This window comes from Rhea pennata, chromosome 1, assembly GCF_028389875.1.
Source record: "Rhea pennata isolate bPtePen1 chromosome 1, bPtePen1.pri, whole genome shotgun sequence".
Taxonomy (NCBI): Eukaryota; Metazoa; Chordata; class Aves; order Rheiformes; family Rheidae; genus Rhea; species Rhea pennata.
In genome coordinates this window covers 171,307,833-171,330,039 of record NC_084663.1, presented here as the reverse complement: position 1 = coordinate 171,330,039, position 22,207 = coordinate 171,307,833, and the positions used below count along the sequence as shown (strand labels likewise).

At 37.2% G+C, this 22,207-nt stretch overlaps 1 protein-coding gene across 16 annotated transcripts in view; it reads right to left on the bottom strand.

Annotated features, from left to right (window-relative positions):
• MYCBP2 (MYC binding protein 2) overlaps window positions 1–22,207 on the bottom strand; it is a 212,074-nt gene that overhangs the window by 163,420 nt on the left and 26,447 nt on the right. For 15 of the 16 annotated variants that reach the window (XM_062566861.1, XM_062566863.1, XM_062566864.1 and 12 more), the window contains 8 exons: window positions 13,710–13,925; window positions 9,726–9,879; window positions 8,103–8,299; window positions 7,606–7,848; window positions 6,470–6,541; window positions 4,897–4,993; window positions 1,551–1,624; window positions 143–281 (listed from right to left, as the gene is read on the bottom strand). In XM_062566861.1, coding sequence (XP_062422845.1) covers window positions 143–281; window positions 1,551–1,624; window positions 4,897–4,993; window positions 6,470–6,541; window positions 7,606–7,848; window positions 8,103–8,299; window positions 9,726–9,879; window positions 13,710–13,925 — 1,192 coding nt within the window. The remainder of the gene's footprint in view (window positions 1–142; window positions 282–1,550; window positions 1,625–4,896; window positions 4,994–6,469; window positions 6,542–7,605; window positions 7,849–8,102; window positions 8,300–9,725; window positions 9,880–13,709; window positions 13,926–22,207) is intronic. The other variant, XM_062566876.1, reaches the window with a different exon arrangement.

Sequence of the window (22,207 nt, the reverse complement as noted above, 5' to 3'; positions counted from 1 at the left end):
AAACTCTTGTACTTCTCCACATGTTTACTATAGAGCTGTATCTTCTTGCACATAATAAAGACCAATAAAGGGAGAGGTAGTGATTCAGTTGTATTAACTGACTTGCCAGCTGATTATTAATCTTAAAAAGAAGAGGACTTACTGATGATGTGTAAATCTTTCTCCAGATCAAACAATGAGATACCACAGGCATGCAAGCATTTTCTTGCAAGCTTAAGCTGTAGTTCTTGCTGCAGTACTGGCTCAGTACTTGTTGCAAATATTCGAACTACAAAGCCATCCTGTAATAAAGAAAGTATTCACTTCATACTACACAATAAATACATTCATTTACTTTTCATAGCCTAAGTGCACCTAATATAATAATGTTCCAGATCATGTTATGAGAAAACATATTGAAAGTTACATTTAATACAGAGGAGAAAATTGTTAACAAAGTAAGTAAGTGGCAAACAGGATGAGCTGAAGAGAACCATCTGACAGAACTTGAATTCAAAACATTTCTGTTATATTACAAAAACAGTGAATTGCTATAGAAATGATTAACTCAATTTCACTAAAAAAATCTGATTTTTACAATTACTTCCATGTGCCCGTTAAGCCTTCAACCTCTTCTGATTCAAAACTCAGGATCTGCTGCGCACTTTAAAAGCAACTGCATTAAGCAGTAGCTAAGAATAGGTTTCTGCTTACAGGTGCATCAACTGGGACTGGTTCTCCAGTGCAAACCTTAACTGGAGATGAAATTCTCACTCTTGTATCACAGTAAGAAACTGTAACTGCTCTACTATTTTAAAAAGTATGTCTCAGTTAAAAGAGAACATAACTCAAAATCATTTACAATTTCTAGATATTAGCATTTAAATGGAGCACTGGAACAGATTAATCCTGATTTCCTTACAGATGCAAATCTGGTATCACTAGATACCCTCCATGATATTAAACTCCATTCCTCTATTATAGTCTTCCCACGAGGGGGGGGGGGGGAACCCAACACCAAGTCCAGAATTATGAATGAAGTAACTGCCTGTCAGACAAAATATACAATGGCTAATCCTGTTTTGCCCTTAATAAATTGACCAATTGTCAATTTTTATTAAAAATATATGGGAAAGTAGCATTTTTGACACCTCTTCTATCAAACCTAGCTGAAATGGACCAATGAGTACAAAAGCAGTTACAGGAAATTCAATTAGAGAAAATCTAAGCACCAGGAAGCTTATCCTAGTGACATCTTGTAGAAGAATAGGCTTAAAAAAATCTATTATTCCACACGTAAGTTTTTTTTTCCCCAGAAACAGTAACAAAGATGTTCTTAAAGCCTGTCTGAAAAATTATGTTCCATTGCAAATTGAAATCATATGTATGAATACCAAAAAATGCTCATCAGGTGCATGCATAGGAATTTCTCATTATCTCTACCTACATGGATTTCTTCCTTACTTTTGTTAGCTAGGAAAAAGCCAACTAAAAGGCAACTGTACAACTTTTATAAAACGGTATTACCAGATGAGAAAAAATAAAGTTTACCCATCACACATCACACTTACATCTCTTGAGGCTGCTATTTGATTAATATATTCTCCATCAGTGAAGAGGATATTCTGCCCTTCAGTATGACAATCTGTGAGAGAAAGACGGAGGGCACCACAATAATTTATGTTAACATATACTGTTCTCTGCTTCTGCCAAATTCACTGTCGCTAAAACGTAGACAGTTCTAGGGATAGACAATTTGTCTAAAGAGAGAGCACACCACTGATAACATGTTATTTTACTCTAGGATACCTCCTCTTTCTTACCAAAAGCATAAAAAACTCCTTTGTCCCTTTAGGATTTGTTAAAACCCTTTCCACTGCGTGAAATAAAAGGAGCTACCCAGTAGAAGTGTCCAGCAACAGGGTAGCCTAAATTATTATAAAACAACTAAATTCTGATGTTGCTGGGAGATTTAATCTTTTCCCTGTCCCAAAAGCTTTTTTTTCACTTGTATGTTTTTTGTTGTTTTTTAAATCAAGGTCAATATCTTCAAAAAGATAGTTGATTCAGTATATAAAACCTATGGACATGGATGACAATCAAACTTGTCATTATACATCTAATGTTTTCAGTTCATGAATTCTGACAAACTAATAACTGAAAACAGATCTAGGGTTTTTAGGATATAATAAGACATGTATTTGAAAGCATCAGGCATTTACTGAAAACTGTTCAGTCATTACCTTTTTCAAGGAAAAAAGTTAGAGAAAAATATTCTGCCCATATTAGGGGGGAAAAAGGTAAAGATCCTTTTCTGTACAAATTAAAAAGTACACACCTACATCATCTGTTCTCCCCTTCTTGCTCCTTGATGGAGCTAGTAAGAAAGACAGTGAAGACGGTATGTCATGTGATGCCCATTTTATTGATGACACACAGGAAAGATCTTTTCTAAGAAGAATGCAGGACAACAGTTTCATGGCCTAAATATCTGCATCATAATCTGAACAAAGATCCAGTGGCAGTCAGTTTATCTGACAAATTTAATACTAGATGAAGCACGCAGAATATGCTTCCATTATAACCATATGGATTGGTAATCTTTCCAACTAGGTAGAGAGCTTTTTTATTAAAACTAATACAGCTGAAAAAATACATTGGAAGAAGTATTTATGAACCCCAAAGTTTACTATTTGCAGCTGTGCTGCTTAGTATTGACCTTACCAGGCATAAGAAGATGCACAAGGTTCTCATACCTTGAAGTGGTACCTCTAAGGTAAGCAACTTCCCTCTCAGAGTCCATGATATGAATCACATTGTACATAAGCAGCAAGCAGAATAGAGAATAACAGATATGCTGTAGGATGTTTCTGAACATCCTAATATATTTCTGAAATGTAACATAGAAAGTTTTATCTCTCATAGGTGAGTAGTGGGATCCCTCAAGTGGTTAAGTTACAAGCTAATACAAGCATAACTGCTGAGGACACATGGTATTCTGGCCATCACTTGTAGATGTTGTACTGTGTTGCTTGTCTTTTGAGTCACTTTCAAGACGAGGTGAACCTCCCAACAAACTCTTTTGGTGCTTGTTTGTTTAGGGGGAGAGTAGGAAAAGGAAAATGGGAACAAGGATGTCTTTTTTGTTTATGTTTTTCAGAAGACCTCCTAAACATTAGCACTCAATCAGAAAACATCCAGTGGAATCATCAAATACTAAGTTAATGTGGAGAGCAGAAAATAGAAGGCCAATGAAGTATCTACAAAAAATATGATAGTATAAAATGCCTCAACTAGTAAGGTGCTCTTCTGACCAACTGTAATCTTCTTCAATCTGACTTTGGAAATTACTCTGGGGACCAAGAAAAAGTATCAAAGGTTTTTATCTGCAGTTCACTATATCAGGAAGGACTTGCATCTTACCTAAAGAAGCTGGAACATAAGTACATGCAATTGTTAATCACAGCCTCATTATAGGCTTCAAAGATGACTATCAAGTATCACCTTTAAATAACTGGAAGTGGTTATTAAGCAACATTTACATTTGTCCTAGCCAAAAGAACAAGGCCGTATCTGATCACAGTGTAGCACAGCAAGATAAATTTGTAGAAGTGCAGAAACAAGACAGCACAAGTTCAAGAGCCAAAGTGAGAACAGTTATGAGCAATTATCATCTGGCTTTTTTTTTTTTTTTTGATACTGTCACAAACCATACAAAATACACTTGTGTGAGGGAGTTCGAGGGATTTCTGAATGGGTATTCCCATAGTTGTAAGACATGCTTTTGCAGTAAAAGGTTAAGAGATTTTTGTTTAAAAGTCATACCAGTATCTTTTCGAAGTGTAAAGAACTGTCTTGCAGAATGGCACTTGCTTTGGCTGAGATTTGCAAAGGAAAGTTAACAGTACTGAGGTGCAGACTGTAGATATGTTCAAGTGTCTCTGAAGACTTGCACAAAGAACACCCAGTTGTTTATCAGTGGTGACATAATTAAGAACCTTAATAGGCCCTAATGGTTGAATCTGCCTTAAGGAGGAGAACGTGCAAAAGCAATCCCAAAAGGCAGTTTTGTCACGTCCTTGAACATGCTCCACTCAAATGTCTCCTACAGCTCTACAAAGACCAAACAGCTTAAACATTCTTAAGAACTGACAGAATCTACAGACTAGATTCTACATTCATACATTGTTTTAAAAATTTTTATGTTTGAAATATAGAAGCCTGGAGTTTTTCCTGAGGTTTCAATTAGTGCTTCCTTATTTATGTCAGGATGCAACACAGAATCTTTCATCTGATCTATAGAAAAAGCCTGTCATTGTCTGACAGAGATAATTACGTGCCTCATCAGCTGTTTATATGAGGGGTTAAGGACATATATTCCACAGGGAAGTCATTAAAGCACATTCTAGGCACATACTAATTTTCTAAATACAGACCCAGACTATGATGCTCCTATATATAAAAAAACAACAACAATCATCACACACCTCTCTCCCCAACACTCAATTAAACACTGGAAACATTTGTTTTCTGGATGTATCTATATTAAAACCCAATGATCTTGGTCACAGCTGGCAACCACCTATACATAAAAGATATTGGAAATGAAGTCATATGCAAAGCCAACTACTTAAAGCTTGAACTAGAAACAAATAAAACTTATTTAAAAGGGGAGTTAAACACTTGAAGTCTTTCAATTAAGATGACTATACATCCTAAGAAGTTGTGATATTGTTTCAGTAACTGGAGTAAGTGCAAGGTCTCTGAATGAAAAACAGTAACTAGTCATATCAGACTTGCAAAAAGCAGTCTTTCTGACTCAAAAGATCTGTCTTGATTTTGCTTCTGTTTACCTGAAAATACATAGCATGTAAACAATAACTATTACCATTTTCAGTCATATCTGGAGTTTCATACCTGGCAAAGCAACTGTGCCATCTTGTTCCAAAGTTTCAGGGTTTATTCTTATGGCTGTCATACTGTGATTATTCACATCTCTGTATAATAAATAACCCTGATAAAAGTAAAAATCCATTAGTATGAAATATTCTCAAATACATTAAAGAGTATTGTGCAAAATGAAAAAAAATCCATCATTATTTTAGATATTCTATAGAAACTTTGGAAATTTTGTATTTCTAAATAAAGTTTGCTTCATTTTGATAATTAACTTTCTCCACTAACAAAATTCTACAACAAAACCAGGAAATTTGGCCCCCCTCTATACTGTCTTCATGCTGTGATCAGCATGCTAATGCTCATAAACAGCTTTTGAAGCCACATGTAGTAATTCTCTATTCTTCATATATGTATAGAATGCAATGAAAAAGGCACAGCCATAGTAGAACAAAAACACAACAAAACAAAAATCCCCACATCACATAAGTTCCTGTCCCCATCTTCCAAATCAATAAAAGATTACCAGCTTTTCTATGAAGGAGGTGCATATATTGCCCTGCACTGTCAAATGAACATTAATGAGTATTTAATACATGTATTAAGACCAGAAGATTTTTCAAAAATGTTAATTAACTACCTTGACTCCCAATAAGAAAAAAAATGCTTCTACAAAAACACAATTTCATGTATGCATTCTTTCTCAGCTCTTTACCCAAAGAGAACCTCCAAAGCATAGGGTGATGTTGGTGATAGTAGCCATGATACAAAAGGTTACACACAGTAAGTTATTATATCGTTCATCTCCCAGTTGCTAACCAAACCTAGGAGAAGGGAGATATTCAGGCCTAATGCTTTCTCCATGTGCAGAATCTTCATCTCCACAAAGTTACCTATTCTGGTTATCAGCCCATGTTGACAAGTTCCCTTTGATGTACCGAAAGAGTATCTTCTCTCTGTTCATAGATTTTTTTTTAAGGCTTAATTCAGTCACCAGTTTAGTAGATTTCTCAGTAAAAAGATGTGCTTACTTGAAACTCACATTCCAGGTTTATTATTTATAGCTGTAACTTTAAGCATACACAAACAAGCACAGCCCAGTAAGTTTTGCTTCAGTTTTATCTATAAAGCTTGCAAAACTTCTATTTTTCATAACACAAGCGATCCACGAGAGAGACAACATAGCAACTTTGCGCTCACATCTTTTTGATCCCACAATGACAGTGAACCCTTCAGGGAGCAGAGCAGAGACATGAATAGGGAATTTATTCCCAGACATTATTTCTGATACAAAAGCAGCTACAGGAAAGGAAAAGATTACTTAAAGGCACTTATCCATGTACTCACTCACCGGGACTGAGGCTGAGGTGTTACAGGGACAGCAGAAATAAATTATAATTTTCATTAACTCTTGCTATATGCCAGTACAAGTAAGTGTTCCTCCTCTTTCACAATCATAATTTAAAAGTCAGTATCAAAAAACTGATTTTATAATCAAAACAGAAGAAACAAAACAACAGCCATGCAAACTCACTCTAAGTCATGCTCTAGTTAAATTATACATCTAGGTAGAGAGTTATAAGTATTCATTTACCTGAGCATAGCCTAACCAGGATTTTTTTTCTTTTCTGTTTTTGATGCGGGATGTAGAATTGTATATATGGCCCTGAAAACAAAAAACCAAAAAACTGTCAGAATTAACAAATGTCAGAATGATAATTTTAGTTACTCATTTATCTTCTAAATAACAGTATCGAGTGGCTGATACACCTGAGGGCTGTGCTGCCATTCAGAGAGACTTGGACGGCCTGGGGAGCTGGGTGGAGAGGAACCTCCTGAGGTTCAACAAGGGCAAGTGCAGAGTCCTGCACCTAGGGAGAAATAACCCCATGCACCAGGACAGGCTAGGGGCTGACCTTCTGGAGAGCAGCTCTGCAGAGAAGGACCTGGGAGTGCTGGTGGATGACAAACTGACTGTGAGCCAGCAATGTGCCCCTGTGGCCAAGAAGGCCAATGGTCTCCTGGGGTGCATTGGGAGGACTGTTGCCAGCAGGTGGAGGGAGGTGATCCTGCCGTGCTATGCAGCCCTGGGGAGGCCTCATCTCAAGTGCTGTGTCCAGTTCTGGGCTCCCCAGAACAAGAGAGACACGGAGCTACTGGAGAGAGTCCAGCGTAGGGCTACAAAGACGATCAGAGGGGAGATCTTATCGATGTGTATAAGAACCTGAAGGGAGGGTGTCAAGGGGACGGGGACAAACTCTTTTCAGTTGTTCCCTGTAACAGGACAAGATGCAATGGGCAGAAATTGAAGCACAGGAAGTTCTGCCTGAGCGTGAGGGGGAATTTCTTCCCTGTGAGAGTGACGGAGCACTGGCACAGGTTGCCCAGAGAGGTTGTGGAGTCTCCTTCTCTGGAGATCTTCAAGGCCCATCTGGTTGCAACCCTGTCTAACATGCTCTAGGTGACCCTGCTGAGCAGGGAGGTTGGACTAGATGATCTCCAGAGGTCCCTTCCAACCTTACTGATTCTATGATTCTAAATAACAGTGTCTTCAACCATACTGTGAATTTAAAAAGAAGCCTGAAAAATGCTCACAGAAATCATCAGAAGAGTTTACAGAAAGTGTAAAAGAATTAATCATTAGTAAGATACAAAAGATTTTAAAAGGCAACAGAACATCATAAAAGTTAAAATATTAACTGCTGTTTCCCATATAAGAAATCTCATTACCCTCACTGTCCCACTATATCCAGAGCCGATTTTGTAAAGTCCATCTTTACATAAGAGATACAGGAAAAAACCATCACTCTGAAGTAGGCACTGGTCATCTTCATCTACAGATATTTCTTTCAATGGCCATTTGTGCATCAGGGCTGCTTTCTTTATCCCATTACTGAACCAGTCCTGGATTTGGATTTTGCCCACTAGAACGGCCTGTACACTCCTCTGAAGAGAGTTTAAAATGGTTGGCACCTAAACAGTAAAGTAAATAATGAGATTATGGTATTTGCATTATAATATCTTACATTAGATAGTAGAACTAAAAAAAAGCTTAAATTCATATTCCAAAACCCCATTGCCCATTTTTTAATGTTCTATTGTATGTTCTATATACTACCTCCTCAAAAACAATAAGAAAGTACTAAATTTACATATTAGACCTTCTCAGAACACGTGTACATATGATTTACACAAAATTCCAGACATAAAGAAGATTTATGCAAGACCTGAATAGTTTGACAAGCATGGCTGCCATTATTGGTGAGGATAGCAGAGATTGCTTGTAATGTTCTTCCTGTCTCTCCCCATGCAGCTACCAAACTAAAGAGGCAAGCACAGGAAAGTGCTGTCAAGGACTGTCCTGTACTGTCATTCATTCCCGTGCTTCGGACTGTTATCTCCAGGAGAAGCTGGAACAGGGATTCTGCAAATAAAATATAAGAATTACATACACAAGTCACCAAGCCATACTAAGCAGGTTTCCAGTCAATGGGAGATTAATTTTAAACCTACGGAATAGACAGTACATATCTTTCCTCAGCCATTATGTTAGCCCCGTTTTCAGTTTCTTCCTCTACACTGCATTGACAGTTAAAATTATGCCAGTGAATGAGGTGAAGAGAGAACCGCAAAGGACACTACACTGCTGTGGAGCTTCAGTGAGCCACTAGTTCTAAAGAACAGAACATAGAAACAAAAAACACGGTAAAGCCCTGAACTCACAAAAAAACGAATGCGACCCCAGATGTGTTATTTTAATACCACCATTTACTTTCTTATCACCAAAATCATTAATAGCAAACACGTATGTACACACACGAACTTAGTCAAGAGCATCTGGAAATTATCAAAGGTCAGGAAATTCTGACTACGAGATTCTAGCATAGGATGCCTTCTCTCTTGCCCTCAAGTATATGAGTTTAACTGAAAAATTTTGGAACATGAAACAGCTTCAGAATATCAGTTTCAAATTCTGAAGTAGACACCCAACAAACATAACTTAAATGTAATTCTACTCTGAATAAGTATTTTACTTTTTCAAGTACAATTTATGTCAATTGTCTTCATAACATATTGCATGTTTGATGTAGTAGGTAAGAAGTCTGAAGAGGGGTTACGGATGTTACAGTCCAGCTTTCCTCGAAATTCTATAAACCAGTAAAAACTAAGGTTATTGCTAGGGGATAACTATTTTAACTGAAAGGACAGCATGATCAATCATATATTCAAGACCATTAAGAGCTGAACTGTTGTTTTCAGCATCATTAAAACAAAAGGAATTTCCAGACAAACTTTTTGATGGTATGTGAAGAAAAAAGCAAGAATTCTAACAAGTCTAACAATTTAGGCAGCTTTATATAAATTCTAATATTATATTACAGTATGAAATAGTTAAGTGATAGAATAGGCCAAAAGATCAGGACAGAAGTTCTCTGTAGAATTATTCTCTTTCCATTAACACCAAGTATTTTAGAGATTTAGTAAAGCAAATGAATCACAATTTTTTAGGCTAACAGGTTACTATGTTTCAGCAAAACTTCACATTACAGAAGTAAAAAAACCTTTTTTTTTTAAAAAAAATACACCTTTACATGTCAACATTTCTGTTCTACAAAAGATTAATGGCAAGAAAGTAGTTACACACACCATAAGCGCAAATACTCCAGAATCAAGTCAGTCAGTTCAGAAGAGAAAACAAGCACAAACCTGTATTAATAAAAACAAGGGGAAAACGCTACTGTCTGACAGATACTTGCTAAAACCTTTTCTTTCTATATTCTTTCTAAAAAATAAAATAACAGGGGAAAATAAAGTAAAGGGGGGAGTAAAGGGGGAAGATAAGATATTACCTAGGACTTCAGGAGGCTCTGATTGGAGGCCTTCTGGCTGCTGGCCCTGGAGCACATTAAGTAGGGCTTGTAGACTCCTGAGACATAAGGATGGATGAGAAAATCTTGTCTCCTTTATCAGTTCAAAGACTTCACATAATCCAACTTCAATGATCTAAAGAAGTACAAGATATTCTTAAATATCTGATAGCATGATGTTTTTGGATCTTCATCAATAATAGTACATCCTGATGTTCAAAGAACAAGACAGTTATTTAAGGAATGCTGTAATACAGAATTTAACAGTAACTCAAAGAGAGAAATAATCAAATCCAAAATCTACTTACACAATTGTAATAGTAAATATTTAACAGAAGTTACGTTTGTTATATGAAAGAGCATATCTAAGAGTAATAAATCGCTAGAAAAAAGTAAACTTTCAATTTTTGGACAGAGTCATGAGCTGAGACAAACCATGCCTCAGACTTTTCTAATTTCTACTGAGTTCACATTTTAATTGATAGATCTTACTTCCTTTTTCCTCACTCATTAATGTAAGCAAGCAAGAAAGAACTTGCTTGTAACCCAAGTTCCCCACTTGAATAATATTACATTTCTCAGTTGTTACTGGCATTGTTAATACCTTCCCCTCAAAAGCCTCAGATTGTTTTTGGGACAACATAAAAACAGGAGTTTAGCTACTTGTGACTAAAACTCTGTACGTACTTGTCAGACACACGTTATGCCAACTAATAAAACATCTGTACAAGTACTGTCACAGCCACTCTTAACTTTCCTTTTTTATAATTCCTGAATATTCTGAGATTACAATTATGCTTCCCTCCACTGACTGTTCCTTTCAGGAATTTTTCAAATTCAGTATTTCTAATAGTTACATACATGAAAAGAAAAAGCAGAGAGAATTGCTACAAACAAGCATGCAGATCTTCAAAAGTTCACTATGTGTTTCTATTCAGAAATCTGAAGCTAAGATGTAGAGTGTTTAATATAGATTTACCTTTCATTAAGATTGAAGGAAAAAAGATTGAAATGTGAAAATAAATAAAATGGTTAACAGAATTGCCACTCATGTTTAAAATGGGACTACACGTCTACTCTGACAGTCAGACAAAATGTCTACTAGATGCCTTGTAACCCTCTTTTCTGACATCTTATTTGTACCACTCCTGTGTTTCGGAAGTTATTTTACCACCTGTGTGGCTGTTGGAGAAAGAATAAAAACAAAAGCAAATCAAGCCTCCAAAGTGCAACAGCGATTTTTCTACAGATTCCTTCAAAGGAGAAGAGGGAAATGTAAGGCTTAATGAAACACATGCATGGAATCTACAGGGAAAAAAACTGTCAACAAAATGACAGCATGGATGTTTTCGCCAGGATCCAAAACTCAGCATAATCTTGCAGGCTAAAGATTAGCCTGCTAGTCAGGCTAAAGAACAAGATGCACTGTAGAACATGTCTAGAAACTTTCTTTTCAGGGATAGTATTTCTGAGATTAAGTTAGAAGTTTTATCTAATAATCAAACAGAAGACCTGTTTCAGAGATGACAGAGGTAACTGGAGAAGGCAGAGAACCTAATGTGAAAAACATGAGAAATTATTTTGCTGAACTTTCACTACAATAGTAACTAACTTGGAATCAACAGTACATACTTATACTGGAATTTATCCACATCTACAGAGATTTTATTTAGTATCTGAGATAGCAGGTTTGATATCTCATATATAACCTGAAATAGCGGGTTTTTAAAATAGGCTTCTTCACTTTCATACCTGTTATTAAGCGGGCAGAGAGACCCAGGTAACATACATATAAAAGAGAAAAAAGCACAGTAAGCTCAACAATACTCAACAAAATTCAGTGACATATCACTGGAAATCAGAGCAGCTTGCGTTCATTCACTGCTACAACCAAGAGGAACCAAGATTAGTATCCCACATCCCTGAGCCCTCTTTTTGTAGTCCAAAAGCTCTTCACTTAGTTTTATCCCCAGAGGTTTTACAAGTGTTACTAGAACAGATGGGGCACACAGGCAGCCTAGGAGACTAAGCTGAGAAAATCACTATCTGAGCTAAACTGAGGCAGAGGGTACTCAGAAATACGAGTATTATTAAGAAAACCAGCAAAACTTCCTCCAAATCCTGTACACTGAATGACACAATAAAAACATAGTTCTTTTCAAGACATCTTAAACTTTTTTTCTCCCAGCTCTGTGAAGGTTCTGTGAACCAAAACACATGCTACTGCAGTCTCAATTCCTGTGTGTCACAGCCTGCCAGCTTTCACTGACACTCATTGTACATCCATCCTCCTGCTCCCTTTCTAACATCTTTGAAACTTAGAAGTATAAGCTTGCCTTATGAACAGTACATATCATTTCTATCCTGGATGGAGACATTATGACCCATAACTAATTGCTAAAAGAAAAAAAAAAAAACTTCAAGAAGTCTCACCTACACTACCATTTTATTTAACTTCCCCCCTCATAATGGCATGATTTAATACCTGCATTAATTTATATGCATTTTTAAGAATAAATAATGATATGTAATAATTTATTTACTATTCTGCATTACTTTATATGTATACATACAGAATACTTTACACAGTTGAATTTTAGAAGACTTAAAATGTTTCTAATAATTATTTTTTCCTTTGTTACAACTTGAAAATTTTAAAGTCTGACACACTTAACAGTAGTATTCTTTTAATTTCCACATGCAAGTATATTGTCTGTGCTACAGTAAATCTCATCCTTCTCTGAGCATCATTTAATTCCAGAATCTTGCTGGAATGCCAGTCCATTCTTTACAACATTAGATTGCTTTTTAATTAAAATTTTAAATGAAGCATCCATTTGAACTTGTTGTTTCACTTATAATCCATGTGGAGCCATATAATAGTGCATAAATTACACCGGTTTTTCTCTACTGGCTGTGAAGCACTGAAATTTCAGTTATCAAGTTTCACAGTTACCTGGTTTACAATTCTCCACTGCTATGTCTAGAATAGCGATTTTGTCCTTTGGATAAGACTTTCTAAACAATCATCTATAAAATTCTAATTTTCTAAGCAACTGGAACATTCAACAAAATTACCACAGAAGTAGCCTTTTTAATTCAGTATTTGTAATGTGATTAGAACAAAGAAATAAGGAAAATTACTTTGAACTAGTTTTTTTAGACTTAACCCCCCCACGATTCACAGCATTAATAAGCTAACAATGAACAAAACTGAATCCACAGCAGTTACATAGTACAAAACAAGTGGATCTACAAGCAAATTAAAAAAATTAAGAAAAAAAAAACATTAATTCCTGCATAACGGATTTCTGACTTTTCACTGTTGATCCTGCTGCAGTCATAGAACAAGAGATTAAGATTTTGGACACTATAAAGTACAAAATACAGAAGTCTTTTTTAACCATTTGAGATTAATGTGCAGTATTAACCACCTAGGATTATCTATGAGAAAAAGTCACAGAAAAATAAAAGTTAAGGTAGTAAGAATAATTCAGTTACTGCAATTGCATGTATAACCTGCAGATCATTTTCAAAAGACTCCACCAACTGAATTCCGTAATACTGTGCAAGGGCACTTATCTGCATTTTATGCAGACTTTTAGAAGCTGCATGTTATTTTCAAGTAAAAGTGCTTATAAAAGAATATTTAATTGACCAACATTAATTATTTAGCATATACCTAAATCCTTCTAATTCAACACATACATCCACCTTTGATTGAAAGGATCAAAAAACTCCTCTTGTAGGAAAGATGCGTTTTCTTCCATTATCAGAGAACTGCAAGTGCTCTCGTGCATCTGACACCAATACTTACAGATGATTGTGGACTAGAGAGATTATAAATATATCAATTCCTACTTTCCAAGCAGCTAGCTTATAATCCTTTTCTTTTTACCCCTACAAAGAATATACCAACTTTACACCACATACCCGGTACATTTGAAATGGTATCCAGTTACTTGCCTTTGGAAGTTTAATGGGTGGTTCTTTGGATTCCTCCTCTTCATCACTGTCTGAATCTCCACTCTGTACATTGTTCTTTGAAGCCAAAGATACGGATGCTTCCTTTTTTTGCCACTCCAATACACAGTGGCGAACATTGCAGTAAACATTAAAAGCTGAAGGGTTGCTATGTAATTTGATATCTGGTACAGTTACTGTACTCTCTAGGTTCTCTGTCTGAAAAACAAGATTGGTTTTTAACAGGAAGTAAAATTCTGTTTTGCATGAAGTTTATTAGTAGTTTCAAGCTTCAAGTCAAAGAAAATTCAAGACCAATAAGCCATCTCAACAGCCTCACGTTAATTTTCATCAATCAAGTGATTCTCAAACTGGTGACTGAAGTTTCCTGCAAAGGCACTAACTATATTTTAGGCAGGAAAGAAAGGAGGAAGAGGAAGACATCTGAAAATGTTACAAGTGGCTTCAGTCCCTATCTCACATAACTCCATGAGGACACTGGGATGGGAAACAAAAAAGGCAGTTCAGGTTTGAGAATTGTCTACGTTGTCCGTTGTCTCTGCCAGTTGAGTGTCAGATTTCAAGATGCATCTCCTGAACAGGGATCAGTTTTATTATTATTAATGAATTTTAAAGTGTGTTATTACTGTAGTTTTTAGCTTACATTTTCTATTATTAATCTGTTTACTAAATTTATACTAAAAATTTTAAATATTAGCTTTTTCGTCAATGAAGTGGCAGGTTCAAAAAATCTCCACTGCAGACGTTGTGGATAATATTATACAATTAGAAAAGAAATTAAAACCTAACAGATGCATTCCTGAATGAGAAGCTCATCAAGGCTTAAGAAGGAAAAAGACACCATCTTGTTTTCAGAAGCCCTAAGTCACAAAATAAGAGTTGGGAAACTTGTGAGAAACTACCACTACACAAATGCTTGCCACCTTTCCTAGCTATCCGCTACTACTACACGGGCAACCGCTGTTGAGTCCCAGAATAGCCTACATGGGGCTGTCTTAAGACTTGGAAAAACGTTTCTTACATTCTACTCCATCCCTTCCCTTTCTGCAAGAAAAAGGTGAGGCAGGAGGAACAAGTTACCAACCCCTCCCCCCAAAAAACAAAACAGTACAAACAAAAAGAAACAATCCCCACCACACTCCCCGAAATAAAACAAAAACCAGACAGGGTAGTACTTTCTTACCACCATAGACTGCTATAAGCCCAGACTATGATGGAATAGCCTGGTATAAGGAAAAATTTAAATAAAGTAGTAATTCCCTAGAATACTTCTACATAGACAGAAGACCCAAAGACTAAAGAGACAAGGAAGGCCTAGAACAAGAATGCAGAACAACTCTGCTTGAACATGGAATGTAAAATCTGGAGGGGGATTAGGTTAGACTTAGTCAGGTTCATGACCAGTTGGTTGTTTTGTTTTCTTTCTTGTATTTTTAGGGCATGTAGGGTGGAGCACTTCTATATTTTGAAAGGGATATAGATATTTATGAACGCAGTCATTCATATGGTAGGGAAGTACACAGCAAATTTTGTTACAGTGGCTTGGAATAGATGACAGGGTTGAAATACATGTACATATGTGAAAAAAGTGATAGAAAAAGCATCTTAAATTAATAGAGAAGAAGGTAAAAAGTTTGAGAACCAGTGAACTGGATGTGTCAATGAGGTGATTTATTAAATATGGTATAACTGCAAAACAAAACAAAGCAATGATTCATAATGCATTTTTACCTGCATATAAGTTTTAATTATTATCAGAAATAACATGAACTGTTAGAACATTTAATACCATGTTTTGTAACACTTAGCAACAGAAGATTTAAATTAAATTCAAAATATTTCAAAGTTTGCATATTTCTTTGTGACTGCAGTATTATTCTAACTGTACTGGTTTCCTTCACTTGCATTAGTATTGCAGTTTTTACTGACTAAAACATCAAGTAGTTGAAACCTGTTTTATTCAACTGAGAGCATTGATTTTTCTTATTTGTGTCAATGCTAACGGTAGCATGCACATACACAAAATGAAGACAGTTTAAGAAAAAGCTAAAAGATTCAGTTCCCTACACACATGTTCAAAGACTTTTTGAGCACAACAGAACTCATCACTAGGGCTGCAAAGATAACGTAAGTTTAGTTCTCATTCAACATGAAAGTTGAATAAAGCTGCTATTAAAAATCCAAGAGATTAAGCAATGTAAGAACTCAGGATATAGCGTGCAACATTATTCCAATATCAGATTACATCAAAATAGATCTGGATCAATACCAATGATGATGTGCTGTTACACTCTTTAAAGTTTATCTGGCATCAGAAAACTGAATGGTTCATTAACATGGATAGATAAGAATCATGTGTTAAAATGAGATCCTTATCTGTTCATACACATACCCCCAGAACTTTTGTACTTGCTGAAAAGGCAAATACACAATCAATCATTAGCTTTCAGCTTTAAAGTTAACTCGGTTGATTTGCACAGGTCAAAAAAAGTTAGTAAATTTACCATGTGTTTCCTACTTCATGGCTAAACAGTTACAGGAAATGAAAAAAAAACAGAATCTTCTGAAGTATCTTCATCTGAACTTCACTTATCTAGTTATAGTATCAAACACTGTAATTTTAACTCATGAAGAACTTCCACTTTATAGTTCTTTGTTATTATGTGTTTAGCATAATCTTTGTTCACTATGTTTGCTATAGTTCACATGTCCCCTTTCGAAGCATGCAGGCCAAATGATCTAGCAGCATAGATAATTTTAGACGTTACTGTGCTAGATAAAGTATCAATGACCGCTTTCTTGTCTATTAATAATAAGCTGACTAATTTGCAGAAATAAACTCCTGTTGTTTTTTTAAGCAACTTTACAAGTACAAAAAGGCTGCTTAACAGAAAGTATAGCACTAGAATATGAGACCCAGAACTAGAATTGATTCCTAGCTCTGAGGTTAACTTCCTGTTTGGATTTATCTTCCTTCATACCTCTACTTCACCTCTCATAATACCTTGCCTATCAGAATTGCTAATTCTTTGGAATTAAAAGCATAGAATCATAGAATCGGTAAGGTTGGAAGGGACCTCTGAAGATCATCTAGTCCAATCTCCCTGCTCAAACAGGGACACCTAGAGCATGGTAGACAGGGTTGCAACCAGGTGGGCCTTGAAGATCTCCAGAGGAGACTCCACAACCTCTCTGGGCAACCTGTGCCAGTGCTCCGTCACTCTCACGGGGAAGAAATTCCCCCTTACGCTCAGGCAGAACTTCCTGTGCTTCAATTTCTGCCCATTGCCTCCTGTCCTGTCACATGGGACAACTGAAAAGAGTTTGTCCCCGTCCCCTTGACACCCTCCCTTCAGGTACCTGTACACATTGATAAGATCCCCCCTCAGTCTTCTCTTCCCCAGGCTGAAGAGGCCCACCTCTTGCAGCCGTTCCACAGAGAACAGGTGCTCCAACCCTCGGATCATCTTTGTAGCCCTATGCTGAACTCTCTGCAGTAGCTCCATGTCTCTCTTGTCCTGGGGAGCCCAGAACTGGACACAGGACTCGAGATGAGGCCTCACCAGGGCTGCGGAGAGCGGCAGGATCACCTCCCTCCACCTGCTGGCAACACTCTTCCCAATGCACCCCAGCAGACCACTGGCTTTCTTGGCCACAGGGGCACATTGCTGGCTCACAGTCATTTTGTCATCCACCAGCACTCTCAGGTCCTTCTCTGCACAGCTGCTCTCCAGAAGGTCAGCCCCTAGCATGCACTGGTGCCTAGGGTTATTTTTCGCTAGGTGCAGGACCCTGCACTTGCCCTTGTTGAACCTCAGGAGGTTCCTCTCCACCCAGCTCCCCAACCTTTCCAGGTCTCTCTGAATGACAGTACAGCCCTCAGGTGTGTCAGCCACTCCTCCCAGCTTGGTATCATCAGCAAACTTGCTGAGGAGGCACTCTGTCCCATCGTCCAGGTCATGATGACATTCATAATGAGCTGTTACAACATCTTTCCAGGGATGGAGGTGAGGCTGACAGCCTATAGTTGCCTGAGTCCTCCTTCTTGCCCTTCTTGAGGACTGGAGGGACATAGTCCTCAGGCACCTCTCCAGTTCTCCAGGACCTTGCAAAGATGATGGAGAGGCCTGGCAACAACATCCACCAGCTCCCTCAGTACCCATGGGTGCATTCCATCTGGGCCCAAGGATTTGTGGATGTCTAGCCTGCCCAGAAGGTCTCTAATCATATCCTCCTCAACCAAAGGAAAGTCTTCCTTTCTCCAGACTTTCTCCCTCACATCCAGGATCCGTGATTCCTGAGGGCTGCCCTCAGCAGTGAAGACTGAAGCAAAGGAGGCATTCAGCAATTCTGCCTTCTCTGTATCCCTTGTCACCAGGGCCCCCGCCCCATTCAGTAGTGGGCTCACATTTTCCCTAGTCCTCCTCTTGCTGTTGATGTATCTGAAGAAGCCCTTCCTGTTGTCCCTGACATCCCTTGCAAGACTCAATTCCAACTGGGCCTTAGCCTTCCTCGGCGCATCTCTACATACTCTGACTGCATTCCTGTAATTCTCTCAAGTAGCCTGTCCCCTCTTCCACATTCTGTGTATTTTCTTCTGTCTGAATTTGGCCAAGAGCTCCTTGCTCACCCATGCAGGTCTTCTGCCCCCTTTGCTGGGCTTCTTACTCATAGGGATGCACCGCTTTTGAGCTTGGAGGAAGTGATGTTTGAATATTAGCCAGATCTCTTGGAACCCTCCCTTCCTTCTAGGGCCTTAATCCATAAGATTCTTCCAATTAGGTCTCTGAAGAGCCCAGAGTCCGCTCTCCTGAAGTCCAGGGTTGCAATCCTGCTTTTTGCCTTCCTTCTTTCCTGCAGGATCCTGAACTCCACCATCTTTGGTCACGGCAGCCAAGGCTGCCCCCAACCTTCACATCTCCAGCCAGTCCCTCCCTGTTGGTAAGGACAAGGTCCAGCAGGACACCCTTCCTCGTAGGCTCCTTATACTCCATTTTGTAACATATTTGATAAATATAGTATCAACACTAGTAATATCCCCTAAGAGTAATTTTGGAATTCACTACCTACTTTTGTCAGTTTAAAACCACTGACCTCAAGATCTCTTTGAATAGTAAGTGGGCATGGCTGTAAGAACAGGTTAAAACGGAAATGTAACTGTGACTTTCACTGTTTAGTACCTTTCATTTGAGGAAAAAAAAAAACAATTTTATAATCATTACATTTTATTTAGTCTAATTAAAAGTATAAGCATATGAATGCTTAGCATTTCTTAAGACAAAAGAAAGATGCTCTGTAAAAACAAGAAAGTAGGAAGGGAAATTGTGATTGTCATTTCTTCTCCCCCCCCCCATTAGATTTACCCTAAAGTAAAAACACTGGTAATTTATTCACAATCAGTTTACTTGATTCACTCCATGGCTTTAACTACAAGGTCTTTTGAGACAAACTTCAGCTCAGAAGAGGAATATGAACAGGTTACATAAACATCCCTTTTTGCTCTACAAAGGCACAGACGAAGGGAGCTAATCTTAAAGAGATGGAAAAATCTTTCTGCTTTCCTAGTTCAAAGTTCATTCAGTGAGCTCGTTTATTTAAAGTGGCAGTGCAAAGTATTCAAAACATATATCGGAAGTTTTTTCCCCATAAAAGGCAAATATTTTGTAACCTTTCCAGTTTACAACAGGTTCCTAACTTCAGAGTATCTTGCAGAGCTCAGATGTTCTTAGCAAGTTAAAGAAACAGAATGAAGTTCATACCATCATCATCTGAAAGTTTCCTTTTTTGCAGTTAATGAGGTCCACAATGGGTCACTCTTCTACAGTGCCTAAGCAGTACAGCAGACTTCCCAAGTGATACAAGCTTTCTGCCACTAGATCCAGAAGCTTGCTACCAGATTTTGAGGTAGAACAGATTACTATGACAATCTAAATGCTACCAGTGGCTAGAGAATCCCACTTATTAATTCTTGCATCAATCTAATAAAGTCTATTTTTGTTATGAGAATTTTTACTGACACCACTGCATTTCACACTGACACATAATTCTTCCACATTGCCAAGGAAGAGCTGCAGACTAAGCCAAAATGTTAATGATCTTTTAAGAATTCAATTAAGCAACTAATTGATTTTATGCAGATATGGGATAATTAATAATCCAAATCAGATTGCTCTTGATATATAGAATTCACTATTTGAAGAAAAAAAATAGCATCTTTTCTTGGTCTTAAGTGTATCAAGACCCACAGACATATGAAAGGTAGCTTTTTCAGTCAATGCAGGTAAGGTGAAAACCTACAACGACTTTTTCTGTGCCTCTAAATGTCCTTTCTTAACAGCTGCTGGAATACTACAATCAAAAATACTCATTAAATAGAAAAATGATCAGAGGCATTGCTTGCAGGATGCCTAAATGAAAGACAAGGTGATAGGCTTACATTTTTCTCCCAAAGCATTTGCCTTCCCAGTGTGAAGTTAATATTGCCCTGGGAGGGGAAAACACCCCCCCCCACACACACACACACCCTCCAGGACTGGAAAAAAACTCTACAATTTGAGATAGTGATTCTCATCTGAGCTACATGGAAGTGGGATACTCCAAAATCTTTATTTCACTTCCTATTACCACAAATCAAAAATCCACCTTCTTGGACTGAAGTACACAATAAAACATGTTGAATGTTCTACATGTTGAATATAAAACAATCTGATCCTGAACTACTAAATAATGAAATCTAAATGCAAGTTTATACCAGCAAATAGGAAACTGAAAAGCCAATATAAGTAAAGAAAAATATAGTCTTAAAGTAAAATTTATTTCCTTTGTGTGTTATTTTTTTCTGAAACAGGCTATCTTATGAGAGATTGAGAATGAAGCACAGGTGCCTATAGGCTGAAACACAACTTGCCCATATAAATGTAAAGTCCCTGTTAAACAGAGGGATATGTTATGCAGAATAGGTCAAATAGCAGAGATTTTTTTTTTAAATAAAACAGAGCAACCAGACTCACAAGTACTCTTTTCAATTAGCCTTTTGCCATGTTCAAGTACACTGCAGGAAAGTAGTAGGAAAAAACAAAACCTCTCTTTTACACTGGTCTCCCATCTGTACAAATTGATATCTGGAAGATGAAATCCAGATATAGCTTATATTCTCACCAATCTACTTCCTTCCTTTTGAACCAGATGGTTGTAATAATGGTTTATTCTTGGATGTGACAGAAATAGACTATAAGCTAGGAAATGATAGTTAATCTGCTGTTAAAGATAGATAAGGCTATAATAACCATCTGATCTAACCTGTGCATAACAGTGTAGGACCTCACTAATTCTTCTTTGAACAGTTTGAATATCTCTTAGAAAGGGATGCTCTCCTGAGGTTGAAACATCAAATAATATAGAAGCCACTGAAAACATTGCCCAGTTATCCAAAAAGCTAAATGTGTTTTTAACAACAGAAATAAGTATTTACTTCAATTGATTGACTCCTACATGCAATCATTAGTTGGCAAATTTCTCTGCTGCCTGAACAATCCTGTCCCAAAGTGTTATTCTCTACATTATTATTAGGCTAATCAAGTCACAGTTTAAAGATTCTTCTGCAGAAACTAAACAGCTGGCGCTCCTGATGCCTTTCACTGTAAGTACATTTTCCATGTCTCGCAGACTCTAGCTTTTCAGTATTCTTCAAAAAAAACAATCCTCAGAACAGGTGATGACAAACTCTGGTTTTCCATCCAAGCCTAAAGTTTCAGCCTCTCAGATTAAGTGTCCTAATTGGTACTTTTATGCAGTAATAATATAGTGAGAAAACTCCCTCTCACTTTGAAGCTGGTCTACTACACAGAAAAAAGGCAACATTCATAGGGTTGAGAGACAAGCCAGAGACAGTTTTCTAGTTATAATGACATTTCCAAAAAAGGTATATCCAAGGTATTAACTCCAAGCATAATGATCACATTCATTTCCTATGCAAGTGTAATTCCTTTCAGCATTGAATTTCTGAAGCCCAAGCCACTGCATGCACAAGAAAAAAAGCTTGATTATACTTTAATTTACAAAGATACCTTAATTAAGACAAACTACAAAACCAAAAGTTGACAGTAGCTCAAATACAAGTGATCATAATGCGATCACAGCTTACAGAGTAAGACCCAAAGCACTGTGCTGCAGCAGACAACAATTAGTATTTTATATTTAAATGTCAGAACATAATGTCTAAATGGTGAAAATTCTTTTATTCCACTCTCTCAGTAAAGACAATTCATATATTCTCTTCTCTTCCATCATTCAATCTTTTCTTATTCAATTATAACTTTTAGTAATTGTAAGATATGGAAAATTTGGGGGATATTCTTCTGGATTATTCTTAATTTAAGACTCTTTTCCAGTCCAGAAGAGTAAAAGAAAGCTGCCAAAAGAAAGCTAGGTTAGGACTATAGGACTCTGGTTCTTGTAAGATAAACTGATCCCTGCAAGTT